This window comes from Bos taurus, chromosome 27, assembly GCF_002263795.3.
Source record: "Bos taurus isolate L1 Dominette 01449 registration number 42190680 breed Hereford chromosome 27, ARS-UCD2.0, whole genome shotgun sequence".
Classification (NCBI taxonomy): Eukaryota; Metazoa; Chordata; class Mammalia; order Artiodactyla; family Bovidae; genus Bos; species Bos taurus.
Window position 1 is genome coordinate 15074141 of NC_037354.1, and position 15076 is coordinate 15089216.

At 36.5% G+C, this 15076-nt stretch overlaps 1 protein-coding gene across 10 annotated transcripts in view; it reads left to right on the forward strand.

Moving 5' to 3' along the window:
• Positions 1-15076, forward strand: part of PRIMPOL (primase and DNA directed polymerase) — a 46502-nt gene that overhangs the window by 1142 nt on the left and 30284 nt on the right. For 4 of the 10 annotated variants that reach the window (XM_059882187.1, XM_059882192.1, XM_059882190.1 and 1 more), the window contains exons 2-5: positions 418-629; positions 4699-4936; positions 6169-6266; positions 7453-7582. In XM_059882187.1, coding sequence (XP_059738170.1) covers positions 4757-4936; positions 6169-6266; positions 7453-7582 — 408 coding nt within the window. In that variant the 5' untranslated portion in view covers positions 418-629; positions 4699-4756. 10 annotated transcript variants of the gene reach the window in all.

Genomic DNA, 15076 nt, shown 5'->3' on the forward strand with positions numbered 1-15076 from the left:
CAGGAGTGGGCCAGATCTTGCAGGCAGTGGTCCTTATGGTTCATTTGGTGAGAAGGCTGAATAGTAAGACATCAAATGGGCAGTGGTTTAGGGCCAGATTTTGAAGAGTTTGGACTTACTGAGGTAAACTTGAGTGTGTGTTGTGATGCTCTGAATCATTAATGAGTGATTAATTATGGAAACGTTACATAAATGGTCTTAAAAATTTTTTTTATTGGAGTATAGTTGAGTTACAGTGATGATTAGTTTCAGGTGTACAGCAAGAGTGATTCAGTTATGCATATATCATTCTTTTTCAGATTTTTTTTCTCATATAAGTTGTCACAGAATATTGAATAGAGTTCTCTGTGCTACTCAGAAGGTCCTTGTTGGTTATCTGTCATCTATATAGTAATGTGTATATGTGTTAATCCCAAGCTCCTGATTTATTACTCCCACTCCCACCACATTTCCCCTTTGAGATGGCTGGATGGCATCACCAACTCAATGGACATGAGTTTGAGTAAACTCCGGGAGTTGATGATGGACAAGGAGGCCTGGCGTGCTGCGATTCATGGGGTCCCAAAGAGTCGGACACGACTGAGCGACTGAACTGAACCATAAGCTTGTTTGCAATATCTGTCTGTTTTGTAAGTAAGTTCATTTGTATCGTTTTTTTTTTTAAACTTAAGATTCCACATATGAGTGATACGGTAGGATATTGTCTTTCTGTGTCTGACTTCATTTAGTTTGATAATCTCTAGATTCATCCCTGTTGCTGTAAATGGCATTATTTTACTCTTTTTTATGGCTGAATAATATTTCATTGTATATGTATACTGCATGTCTTTATCCATTCCTCTGTTGATGGACATTCAGGTTACTTCCATGTCTTGGCTACTGAAAATGGTTTTAAGGGTGATTAGTCTGGCAGAATTAGGCTTGTTTGGTTGGGAAATCCTGTGAGCAGGGTAGAAAGGTGAAAGAATAAAAAAAACCCAAAAAAACAGTGCACCACTGAATGTTTTCTTCCTTACAGGAGACTTTTGGGAAGTTTAAATTTGAGTTACTCTGTTCAAGCATAGACAAAATGATTGAAGGAAGGGGGAAAAAGAAAAAGTCAATCAGTATACTTAATTATGTAAAGAGTATATTTCATCTGGGAAATAAACTGAATTACTGTAAATGAAGTTTTAGTCACATACTCTATTATGAATACTTTAGCAGTGGGAGAAATAGTGTAAATGTATTACAAGAGGCCCTGAAAGGAATGATATTAAGAAAACATTGCCAAATATTAGAACATTACTAAATATTAGAACTGGAACATACATATCAGAAAACACAAAATACTGTTGAAACTATTCTCAGGACAGAGGGAGAAGTTGTAGTGGGGAATAGAAATTGACTTGTGATTAGACAAACTAGGAGAACTGGGCTGGAGAGAACCCTGGGAGGCAGGCTTCAGCTCTTCTGGTGTGTGTGTGTGTGTGTGTGCTCAGTCAGGTCTGACTCTTTGTGGTCCATGGATTTTCCAGGAGTACATTGCCATGCTGTTCTTCAGTGTATCTTCCCAACCCAGGGATCCAACCCTCATCTCCTGCAATGCAGGCAGATTCTTTACCACTAGCATGGAAGCCAGTAACCATGAAGCATGTACCGACTGTCCAGGTGGTAAAGTGTCAACAGATGAGCAAGTCTAGCCATAATCCTAGGGAAACCAAGGCTACTTAGGTTGGCTTCTGAGTCATCTCTGCACCCCTGTTCTCACTGCCCTCTCTCTCTCTCTACAGTTACTCTAAAAATACTCAGCCAGCCTTTTTCCAGCCTGACTAGCTTTAGTTATAAAATCGGTATCCAAAATGGTTAAACAATCTTGCCTGTGCAAATCTAGGAAATAAAAGAGCGCTTAAGCCTGCTATTTTAAAATACAATAAATATTTTTCTTTGGGGCTTGGAAATTGTTACAAAAATACTTATGGTCCCTATGTGAAAAGGGGTTTTCATGTTTAATTATATATATACAATAATAATAGTTTCCCCACCAGTTGTTAAAAGCACTTCTAAGTGGTGATATTCTCCCAGGGTGTAGGGATAAGGAATATGACGGTCCAAAACCAGAATTCCAGATGCTTTCCTGTTTTCCACTTCCTCTGCTTTTGTCGTTCACACCTGCTGCTTGGATAGTCTAAGCTCCAGTTGTCTTTCGACCCCGCTGTTACAATTTTAAAACTGTGCAAAGAACAAGAGGGCATAATGTATTTTGAACTCCTCTCTCTCTTTTTTTTCTGTTGACATGGACAGTTTCCTCAGTCTAGTAAGTGTTAAATTGGCTTTCTATTGTGACCTTGACTTTTATATATACTTCTGTGGTCATACTAACATTTTTACAAAACCAGAAAAATTTTTTCCTGATGCTGTAAGTGTGAACATCCACATGGTTATTTTTAGCCAGTTATTTGTTAGATACTAGTCAGTTCACATCTGATTGGATTCTGTAGTTTATTTTCTTCATTATGTAATTGGTGGACTTTATTAAAGGTTAGTTTCATAAAGTCAGTTCTCAGCTAGGAGACTAGTGGTCTCCTAGCTGTCTAAATGGAGGAGACTTTTATCCATGTGTGAAGCAGATTAAAATAATAGTCAGAATCTAGCAATAAGGAGCAGCAGCACTTATATTGAAAAATTAACACAGTTGTATTAAAAATTGCCCCATCTCTTCAATGAAATTGTATTCCTTTCCTAGGCATATGTGTTATGAAATTTATGTTGATAGAATTTTATTTCTGTTTCTTGGTTTATAATTTTCATGTGGATTGAATCTAACTCAGAGAATGAAATTTCTTAGTCTGAGTCAAATTTGAAATCTGTGGATAACATGTGTTTTTTCCCCTGACAGTGTCCTAATATTCCCACACTCTCTTAATCTTCTAGGGTGATTCTGTTTTTCCTTCCAGAAAATATGTTATTTGCTCGTGAGTTTATGTCATTGTAAAGTTTTCTGCTAGCATTCAAGAGTAGGTTTATCAACATAATAAAGTCCTAGATATGCGTTGCCAAAGGAACATGGGGATTTTGCCCTCAAATGCTTTAGTATATGATACTGTGTCACTTAAGAGAAACTAATATATGTTTTCTGCATACATAAATTACAACATAGTTGAAACTAGTGAAGAAGGAAACTATTAGTTATTTCTATTTTTTTGTAAAAACTAGGCCAAAGCTTGCTGGCTTTAAAAACAATTTTTTGGGCAGGTCTTTGGATCTCTCACCTGAACTCACTTAGGCTTACTCAAGCATTGAGTTCAGGTGATCGTTTAAAATGGCTTAACTCCCATATCTGATAGTTAGTGGTACTGGCTAACAGCTGGGATACCTTGGTACCAGGAAAAAACTCTGTGAGGTTTGAGCTATAGTGTGAGGTTCTCAGAGCAGAACTCCAGGATCGCCAAATCCCATGCAAAATCACTTATTAAACCTCTACTTGCTTCGCATTTGTCAATGTGACCTTGGCCAAAACCAGTCACATGGCCAAGGCCAGAGTCTATACGGGAGTGGTCTTAGATGGCAGCTCTTGATGGGAGGAATGCCAGAGAATTTGTCCCTATTTTTTTCTCTACACTGGCAGCTTTTCCCCTCTTCTAAAAATCCTTTTTCCTTTGTAAGTAAATCATAATCCATCCCAAATCGGGAAAGTATTGCCAGACTCCCTTACCTTGGTATGGCTAACATGGAAGCTTTGTATTCAAACAAAAACATATGTCATTAATAAAAGGGTTAAAATGCAATCATTTCAATTTACTAATCATGAAAATACAGTTATTAAATTAACAGAGATGAAGATTGATTTGGGGCTTCCCTGGTGGCTCAGATGGTAAAGAATCTGCCTGCAATGCAGGAAACTGGGGTTCGAGCCCTGGGTCAGGAATATCCCCTGGAGAAGGAGCCTCCCAACTTCAGTATTCTTGCCTGGAGAATTCCATGAACAGAGGAGCCTGGTGGGCTAAAGTCCATGGTGTCTTTTTTAAAACCATGCTTATGATTACCATACATCCCAAACCAAAACTAGCCAATATTGTAATTTCTCATTCATACACTGGTTATCCTCCCAACTAATAGCTGTTTGAGGAGAAAAGAAGAACAGTGGGCCAAAAAGGAAAAGGGAGCTAAGAATTGTACAATGGTGCCTTAGAAATGAATTCTGCAGTAGGAAATAATAGCACAGGAATGCCACCCACCATCTGGGCCAGGTAGATGGCACTTGATGTAACAAAATGGTTATAGTAATGCATAGTGATGCAAAAAAAACCCCACAAAAACCCACATATTTACATGAAGTATTGTAATTTGTAAAACGTTTTCATATTGCACGTGTCCTCAAGATAACTACCTAAAGATATGTTACTTGTCTTTTTGCAGCTGATTACAGTTTAGGGAACTTCACGTCTCCTGCATTGCAGGTGGATTCTTTGCCATCTGAGCCAGCAGGGAAGCCCACGAACTTCATTAATGGTTCAGAACTGTAGCACTGTCAGATGAAAGAGCCAGGATCTAAAGATTTCTGATAGCCAGTCCTCCTGTCCTTGTTTCACATTGAAACTTCATGCAAAACACGCTGTGGAAGCAGACAGAGAAACAAGCAGAAATGAATTTTGAAGTTTTACAAGACACAATATATGCCAAAGACGGAACTTGACATCCTTGTTTGTTTTGTTTTAGTTGTAATTGATAGAAGTCCTACAGGGGACAGATTTAGTCTTCCCATACTCCTGATCCAATGAAGAGAAAATGGGAAGCAACACTGAAGCAGATTGAGGAGCGAGCATCCCATTATGAGAGGAAACCGTTGTCCTCGGTGTACAGACCGAGGTTGTCCAAGCCAGAAGAACCACCTTCCATTTGGAAACTGTTTCATCGGCAAACTCAGGCTTTTAATTTTGTTAAAAGCTGTAAACAGGTAATTGTACTCATCTTTTTCTTTAGGGCTACTATAACTTAAGATTTCTAAAAAGACTCTGTTGTCTGTCTTCATTTCAGGCCACATATTTTACCAGAAGAATTTAATTGCAGTCTTTTTATACTATTTAGGAAAAATATCCCTATGAATCATTAACCATTTACTTTATATGAATAATGAAAAAGGGTGACATATCTGGTGCCAAATAGTTTAAAAATTTTGTAATGACTTGGAAATGAAGCTATGCTTAGAGGAAAAATGACTGTTCGTGGACTGAAAAATAATAGTATGAGTTTAAAACTAAAATAATACCCACAGAAATATCAGCAAAGAGAGTGAGTGGTGTGTGGGATTTTAAGGATGAAATTAGGGATCAGAGATTTGAATTGGAACAATGGCAAATGACAATGTCTCAGATGTCATAGCATTGATAAGCCCTGGAACTTAAATCATTCTACCAGAGCACCCATGTTTCTCTCTCTCTTCTGTCCCCTTTGTGTTTTGGAGTAGTAGAGTGGATTTCTCATAATTCCCAACACATTAGGATAGCGGGAGGAAGATGTGCTTGCTGCATGCTTGCCTTACAAAGGGGATGGTACTCAAAAATAAACAAGCAGCTGTGTATTGCACATCGTTTGCTTCTTGGGCCCTGTTGGGAATATAAAAAAATATAATGAAAAGAGGCATGTATCCAGCATAAATCCGGCATAAGTGAAATATATTGTGATTCCACTCATTGATGAGCGATAAAAATATGCTAAATGTTTTTAAGGAGGAGGACCTTCTTTCCCTAGTAACTTGTTAAAGTTAAGCATTTTAAAACTTTGCTTAAGCTTTTGAGATTAACAGGCAAATATATTTTTTAAGTGGCTCCCATGTTTTTTTGTATGTTCTAGGGAATTTATTAATTTTATAATAGTGTTCAGGTAGTTTTAAGAATTACATAAATTAGTAAAATTACAGTAGGAAGTCAAATGATTACAAAATATTTATTTTTTTTCTTTTTAGTGTGGATGTTCGCGCCTTAAACATGTATTACCTGAGTGACTAAATAGAAGTAAAAACAACTAGATTTTGACTGGCATTGATTTAGTGATTAATTTTCTTATTTTTAATAATACAAATGTTCCAGTTTTTGACAATTTGGTAAAATTCTATATGAACATTTACTAGCTATAGTTGATTTTGAATTTGCATTTTTACTAATTTTTGATAGTTTTGATTTTATAAAGGAAGTTCATGTATTTGCTTTGGAATGCAAAGTGGGTGATGGACAGCGCATTTACCTCGTAACAACCTATACTCAACTTTGGTTTTATTATAAATCCCGGTAAGTAGCTTTTAAAAGACAGCACGTTGAAGTTACATTTCCTTCATCTGGAGATGCTTGTGAAGTTAAATCAGGCTGCCTGGGCTTTCATAGTTCCCAATCACCAGTTAGTTACTCCTTTACTAGTAGAATTGAATTCTGAAGTTTCCTTGTCATAAGCAACACTGAATCTCAGCAGGTGCTAGGAGAGAAAAATTGTGTGTGTTTGAATTCCTGTGCCACGTGATGACGCGATTCCCCCATCACTTTTTTGTTCAAATTAGTATAAATGTTTTATTTGCATGTGATATCACTAAGCAGTTTATCAATCAATTCAACATCTGTTCTTAATAACCCATATTAAAGTCATACATCTTTTTTCAAATTACTCAAATGACACCTTTATTTTTAGTTAATTTTCATTTATGGATGCCTTTCAGTTTTCTATCACCTGGACAGAGCCATGAATTCTGTCAATTTTTTCCATTTCTGGCATTTGTAGAGATCTCTGCAAATAGAGAAATCTGTATATATATCTTCCCCTGGCTAACGTCACACCTTTTTCTCCCCTGAGCATTCTTAACGTCTGAGGCCAGAGCCGGGGCCAGACTGAGAGGAGAGTGGGCACACTGTTTTTATTGCTGCTTCTGTTTTACCTTTCCCTTCTTAAAGTCGTACTCCTCTTGGTACCAGTGAGAATGAAATTGCAGATGTGAGCGTTGAAAGCTCCTTGAAGTCAGATGATTCAGAATGTGTGTAAGCAGTTTTTAAAATATTCTTAATGAAAATGTGAAAGTTAAAAATTTTCTTTAAAAATTCAGGGACTCCCAAGTATATGTGATCCCGGGATCCCAGTTTGAGAAAGTTCTTTTCTCAAACAAAATTTGCTTCATGGTAATATCAAAAGCAAATGTAAAAGTGATGTCTGATATCAAAATCATGTGAATAAATAACAGTATGAAGTTAGACTGTATTTTCGTTAAGTAGTGTTACAGAATGTGATTATTATATCTTGTTTGATGGAAACTCTTGATACTGTGATCCGTAAACTTGGGGTCAGCAGTTGTTCATTTTATCTTGTCTTCACAATGTCATAGTTGTATGTCATTAAATCACAGTTAATATGCTATTTTGAGATACAAGAGCAGCTTCTATGATTTAAAAAGAATGAGATATAAGCCTAACAATCTTGAATTATTCAATTCAGAAGAAATCTCTTACACTGCTATGAAGTCATTCCTGAAAATGCTGTGTGCAAGCTTTATTTTGATTTGGAATTTAACAAACTTGCCAATCCAGGAGCTGATGGGAAAAAGATGGTTGCATTACTCATTGAGGTAAATTTCAGACTCAGGTTTTTCTCCTTATGTCTACTTGTATATCTTTTCGTCATTCAGTCCTGAAAAGAATTAAACGAATCCAGCCCATGTAACATAAAGGTTCAGTGTTTCTCCTCCTTTTTCTTGTTGCTTGTACTTTTGCCTTTCATTCCTTAATGAGCACTCCTCAGAGTAAACCTCTGAAAAGGAGGAGGTTTCAGTTTGTGTTTGTATATTTCATAATATTACTGTATCCAATTAAAAAAAACCGAGAAAAGTGGCAGTTTGGGAATTTTCTGTTTCTTATATATTCTTTTACATTACAGTTGATTCTGAATATCAAATGAAGTAATTTTTATAGTAGAAATTGAGTTCTGAGATAAAATTCAAGAAAATTCAGATAAAAATAGCATGAGAATTTTTGAGCTGACAGAAATTTTGGAAACTATTCTTACATCATCATAAATGAGGAAGCTAAAGCCTAGAGAGACTTAATTCCAGTTCCAGGTCCAACAACTAGTTACTGGCAAAACCTGGTCTAGAAACATATCATTATTTTTAACAAAGAGAAAAGTGTAGTTCTAGTATTTATTTTTGATTTAGCAATGTCAACTAGGAAGTTAGTAATAAAAGGAATATGGGCTTGTGCAACTAAGCTCTATTAGGTTCATTTACAAAATCTTTTAAGATTGTATTGGTTAAGGTGTACTATATTAACTATTGTTTGTCCTCAGAGTAGGTATTAACAGTAACTGTTTTTTGTTTTAGATGTTAACTGTAGATGACTCATAATGTTAGAAATACATCCAAATTAAAATGTTTTTGATTAAGAATATCTGCTGATTATGATCGATGTCTACATGTTTTATTATGTTTATTTGAAAAAGATATTCAAATGCTGTTTAAAAAAAAATTAGCTTTCTCCTGGCTTTGAAGCAAAAAAAGTACACATAAGTTCCCCTAGCCCTCCCAAAAAACAGCAAAAAAGTTATGTTTTTCTTAAGGTAGCCATTGGACTCTTAAAAATAAATTTAAATGTTTTATTTCATTATAGTTGTTATGTTTAATTTTTAACCTGAATTACATTTTAAATAATTGATAAACACTGACTCTCTTCTGATGTATGATATACACTTCTACTACCTAAGGAAGTGGTCTTTGGCGAACAAGGAGTTAAGATTGAGACTTTTTTCCACTGACACTTTAATACTGTTAAAAAAGAAGTACTTCATTGTATTAGAAACTAGAAACTTATCCCTAAAGGAATCAATACTAGTGCAAATCCTATTTTTAATAATGATTAATGAACATTGGTATGGCAAAGATCATGTAGGTATTTTTTCTTTTTCATTCTTTACACTTTTACACAAATTAGTCTTGAACCACTAATCTTTTACATCAGCAAAAGTTGGAAAAAGTTGTAGAAATCTGAATTTAAAATTATACAGCATTTTTATTTAACACATTTACCGTGTTGATAGAAAATTATTAGGATTATTATACTTATATGATCTTATAAATGATTATATTGAAATTAATTTCATTTATTAGTTACTTTGTAATAAGCTTATAATCCAGTAAGTACTTTTCCTTTAGAGTCTCTGTGAGGAGGTGTAAGTTAGATTAACTGTTACAACAGATTGTTAATAAGTAACTGGCTAATCATAACTAGTGATAATATATAATGGTCTTTGATTCAGTAACTTAACTGACAATTTCAGTAAGCAACTTCTGCCAAATGGAGTGAATTCTGGTGCTTAAAGTGTTTTATAAAACTGTTGATAGGTAACATCACTCAAATAATCATTTATTTTAACGTCTGGATTTTACAATTTAAATAAATTAAAAACTTTAAAAATTGAGTTAAGTTACAGTATTATGTTAGTTTCAGGTGTACAATATAGTGATTTAAAACTTATAGATTATAAATTTTATTTTAAATTTAACTTGGAAAAGAGAAGGGAATTATGAATATTTTTATTACCTCAGAATTACTACATTAATTCTGTAGAGCTCCAAAGTTCAAAACTCCACTTTATTAATTTATCAAAATCCTTTCAGTCTGTCCTGTTGTCAGTGTGGCTAAGCATTGAGAATACAATGGTTAGCCCAAAGAGGCATGATTTCTGCTTTTGTAGTTTATCGTGTAATGGAGGATAATAAGTTAGGAGAGATTTACTTCCATAATAAAGGCCTAAAACTAAAATGGCATAAACAAGACAGAAAGTTATTTCTCTCTCATGTAACACCTGGATGTGACTCTACTGTATTAGAGATGAGGCTTGTTGCTTTGCTGTTCCTAAGACGCCTTTATTTACATTGTCCAAGAGGGCTCACCACCCCTATGTCTGCATTTTAGTCCGTGGAACAGGGGGAAGGGTGAGCATGCCTGTCAGCTTTCAGACTGTAACGTAGAAGTGGAATATTGTCCTTCAGCTCACATCCGTTGTCCAGAACTTGGTCACATGGCCCCCACCTTACTGCAAGGGAGTCTGGGAAACGTGGTCCTTTTTCTGGATGATATTGTATCTATCCATAATCAGGGTTCAATGACTACAGAAGCAGGAGAGAACAGATAGTGAGAGAGATTCTCTGTAATATAGAGGAAACTTATCAAAAATTTCACGCAAATTAACATAAAACAGCAGCTGTGTAAGTGCTGCAACTCGAGGTAGAGTATATGGGGGAATTTGATGTAGATAAGGCAATTAGGAGGCCTTCTCAAAAAACTTACTGAAGGAGAGTAGGATCAGAGAGCCTGGTGGGAGATGGCATGCTATAAGAATGTCAAAATAACATTAATAAACACAATGTATTGCTTAACTATTAGGTGTCTAGGGCTTCCCTCAGAGCTCACTTGGTAAAGAATCTGCCTGCAATGCAGGAGACATGGGTTCAATCCCTGGGTCGGGTGGATCCCCTGGAGAAGGAAATGGTAACCCACTCCAGTATTCTTGCCTGGAGAATGCCATGGACGGAGGAGCCTGGCAGGCTACAGTCCACGGGGTAACAAGAGTCAGACACGACTTAGCGACCAAACCACCACCACCATTGGGTGTCTAATCCCAAGATAACCCTGAACGGTGGTTCTTAGTATGTCCATTTTGCAAAAGAGAAGACTGAGGCTTCATAAGTGACCCATCTGATGGCTGCACAGCCAGTGCTTTTACGCAGTTATGTGTACCAAGCACTGGGCCAACTCTTTACTCTCATTTTTCTGCTGCTTAACAACAACCCGAAAAGTTGGGTTCTATCATCATCCCATTTTGCAGTTGAGTAATCAGCCCTGGGATTTCTTTGGAAGGAATGATGCTAAAGCTGAAACTCCAGTCCTTTGGCCATCTCATGCGAAGAGTTGACTCATTGGAAAAGACTCTGATGCTGGGAGGGATTGGGGGCAGGAGGAGAAGGGGATGACAAAGGATGAGATGGCTGGATGGCATCACTGACTCGATGGATGTGAGTCTGAGTGAACTCCGGGAGTTGGTGATGGACAGGGAGGCCTGGCTGGGCTGCGATTCGTGGGGTCGCAAAGAGTCGGACACGACTAAGCGACTGAACTGAATGTTAGGTTTGGACTTGACTAAAGTGACAGATTTGTTAAGTGGCAAAGCTAGAACTCAAATCTAGGTCTTTATGATTTTTTATTGAAGGATAATTGCTTTACAGAATTCTGTTGTTTTCTGTCAAAGCTCAACATGAATCAGCCATAGGTATACATATATCCCCTCCCTTTTGAACCTCCCTCCCATCTCCCTCCCCATCCCACCCTTCTAGGTTGATATAGAGCCCCTGTTTGAGTTTCCTTAGCCATACAGCAAATTCCCGTTGGCTGTTTATTTTACATGTGGCAATGTAAGTTTCCATGTTACTCTTTCCATACATCTCACCTTTTTGTCCCCTCTCCCCATGTCTGTAAGTCTGTTCTCTATGTCTGTTTCTCCATTGCTGCCATGTAAGTAAACTCTTCAGTACCATTTTTCTAGATTCTGTATTTGTGCATTAGAATATGATATTTATCTTTCTCTTTCTGACTTCACTGTGTATAATAGGTTCTAGGTTCATCCACCTCAGGACTGACTCAAATGCATTCCTTTTTATGGCTGAGTAATATTCCATCGTGTACATGTACCACCACTTCTTTATCCATTCATCTGTCAGTGGACATCTGTGTTGCTTCCATGTTCTAGCTATTGTAAATAGTGCTTTAATGAACAGTGGGATACATGGGACTTTTTCAGTTTTGGTTTTCCTCAGGGTATAAGCCTAGGAGTAGGATTGCTGGGTCATATGGTGGTTTTATTCCTAGTTTTTTTTAAGGAGTCTCCATACCGTCTTCCATAGTGTCTATATTAATTTCCATTCCCACCAGTAGTGCAAGAGCGTTCCCTTTTCTCCACACCCTCTCCAGCATTTATTGTTTGTAGACTCTTTGATGATGACCATTCTGACCTGGTGTGAGGTGATATCTCATTGTAGTTTAGAGTTGCATTTCTTTAATAATGAACGATGTTGAGCTTCTTTTCATGTGTTTGTCAGCCATCTGTATGTCTTTTTGACGAATGTCTGTTTAGGTCTTTTTCCCACTTTTTGATTGGGTTGTTTGTTTTTCTGGTATTGAGTTGTATGAGCTGCTTGTATATTTTGGAAATTAATCCTTTGTCAGTTGTTTCATTTGCTATTATTTTCTCCCATTCTGAGGGTTGTCTTTTCACCTTGCTTATAGTTGGAGATCCAACCAGTCCATTCTAAAGGAGATCAGTCCTGGGTGTTCTTTGGAAGGAATGATGCTAAAGCTGAAACTCCAGTACTTTGGCCACCTCATGCGAAGAGTTGACTCATTGGAAAAGACTTTGATGCTGGAAGGGATTGGGGGCAGGAGGAAAAGGGGACGACAGAGGATGAGATGGCTGGATGGCATCACCGACTCAATGGATGTGGGTTTGGGTGAACTCCAGGAGTTGGTGATGGACAGGGAGGCCTGGCATGCTGCAGTTCATGGGGTCGCAAAGAGTCGGACACGACTGAGCAACTGAACTGAACTGAACTTATAGTTTCCTATGCTGTGCAAAAGCTTTTCAGTTTAATCAGGTCCCACTTGTTTACTTTTGTTTTTATTTCCGTTACTCTTGAGAGATGGGTCATAGAGGACCTAGCTTTGATTTATGTCATCAGGTGTTCTGCCTATGTTTTCCTCTAAGAGTTTTATAGTTTCTGGTCTTACATTTAGGTCTTTAATAGAGTTCATCTCTGTGTATAGTGTTACGAAGTGTTCTAATTTCATTCTTTTACATGTAGTTGTCCAGTTTTTCCAACACCATTTATTGAAGAGGCTGTCTTTGCCCCATTGTATTTTCTTGCCTCCTTTGTCAAAAATAAGGTGAAAAATAAGATATCCATAGGTGCATGGGTTTATTTCTGGGCTTTCTATCTTGTTCCATTGGTCTATATTTCTGATTTTGTGCCAGTACCATACTGTCTTGATGACTGTAGCTTTGTGGTATAATCTGAAGTCAGGAAGGTTGATTCTTCAGCTCCATTCTTCTTTCTCAAGACAGCGTTGGCTATTAGGGGTCTTTTGTGTTTCCATGTGAATTGTGCAATTTTTTGTTCTAGATCTATGAAAAATGTCATTGGTAATTTGATAGGGATCACATTGAATCTGTAGACTCTGTTTGGTAATATAGTCATTTTCACAATATTGATTCTTCCTACCCAGGAACATGGAATATCTCTCTATCTGTTAATGTCATCTTTGATTTCTTTTTAGTGTCTTATAATGTTCTGTGTACAGTTCTTTTGTCTCCGTAGGTAAGTTTATTCCTAGATATTTAATTCTTTTTGTTGCAATGGTGAACAACCATTGATTGATTCCTTAATTTCTCCTTCTGATTTTTCATTGTTAGTATATAGAAATACAAGTGCTTTCTGTGTATTGATTTTGTATCCTGCAACTTTGCTAAATTCACTGATTAGCTATAGTAATTTACTAATACTATCTTTAGGGTTTTCTATGTACAGTATCATGTCTTCTGCAAACAGAGCTTTGCTTCTTTTCTGATCTGGTTTCCTTTTATTTCTTTTTCTTCTCTGATTGCTGTAGCTAGGACTTCCAGAACTATGTTGAATAATGGTGAGGAAAGTGGACACCCTTGTCTTGTTCCTGATCTTAGGGGGAATGCTTTCAGTTTTCATCATTGAGAATAATGTTTGCCATAGGCTTATCGTATATGGCCTTTACGATGTTGAGGTAGGTTCCTTCTGTGTCCGTTTTTTGAAGAGTTTTAATCATAAATGGGTGCTGAATTTTGTCAAAGGTTTTTTGTGCATCTATTGAGATGATCATATGGTTTTTAATCTTTCAATTTGTTAATATGTTGTATCACATTGATTTGCATATATTGAAGAATCCTTGCACCCCTGGAATAAACCCAACTTGGTCATGGTGTATGAGCTTTTTAATATGTTGTTGAATTCTGTTTGCTAAAATTTTGTTGAGGATTTTTGCATCTATGTTCATCAGTGATATTGGCCCATAGTTTTCTTTTTTTGTGCTGTCTTTGTCTGGTTTTGGTATCAAGGTGATGGTGGCTTCATAAAATAAGTTTGGAAGTGTTCCTCCTCCTGCAATTTTTTGAAAGAGTTTTAGAAGGATAGGCATTAGCTCTTCTCTAAATGTTTGATAAAAGTCTCCTGTGAAGCCATCTGTTCCTGGGCTTTTGTTTTTGGGGAGAATTTTGATCACAGCTTCAATTTCAGTGCTTGTAATTGGGTTGTTCATAATTTCTATTTCTTCCTAGTTCAGTCTTGGAAGATTGAACTTTTCTAAGAATCTGTCCATTTCTTCCAGGTTATCCATTTTATTGCCATATAGTTGTTCATAATAGTTTCTTATCCTTTGTATTTCTGCATTGTCTGTCGTAACCTCTCCTTTTTCATTTCCAATTTTGTTGATTTGATTCTTCTCTTTTTCTTGATGAGTCTGGCCAAAGGTTTGTCAGTTTTGTTTATCTTCTCAAAGAACCAGCTTTTAGTTTTATTCATCTTTACTATTGTTTCTTTTTCATTTATTTCTGCTTAGGTCTTTATGATTTCTTTCCTTCTACTAATTTTGTTGTTGTTGTTCTTTTTCCAGTTGTTTTAGGTGTAAAGTTAGGTTGTCTGTTCGATGTTTTTCTTGTTTCTTGAGGTAGGATTGTATTGCTCTAAACTTCCCTCTTAGAACTGCTTTTGCTGCATCCTGTAGATTTTGAGTTGTCGTGTTTTTATTGTCATTTGTTTCTAGAAATTTTTTTATTTCCCTTTTGATTTCTTCAGTAACCAGTTGGTTATTTAGAAACATATTGTTTAATCTCCGTGTGTTTGTGTTTTTTACAGTTTTTTCCTTGTAATTGATATCTAGTCTCATAGCATTGTGGTCAGAGAAGATGCTTGATACGATTTCAATTTTCTTAAATTTACTGAGGTTTGTTTTATGACCCCAGATGTGATCTATCCTGGAATATGTTCCAT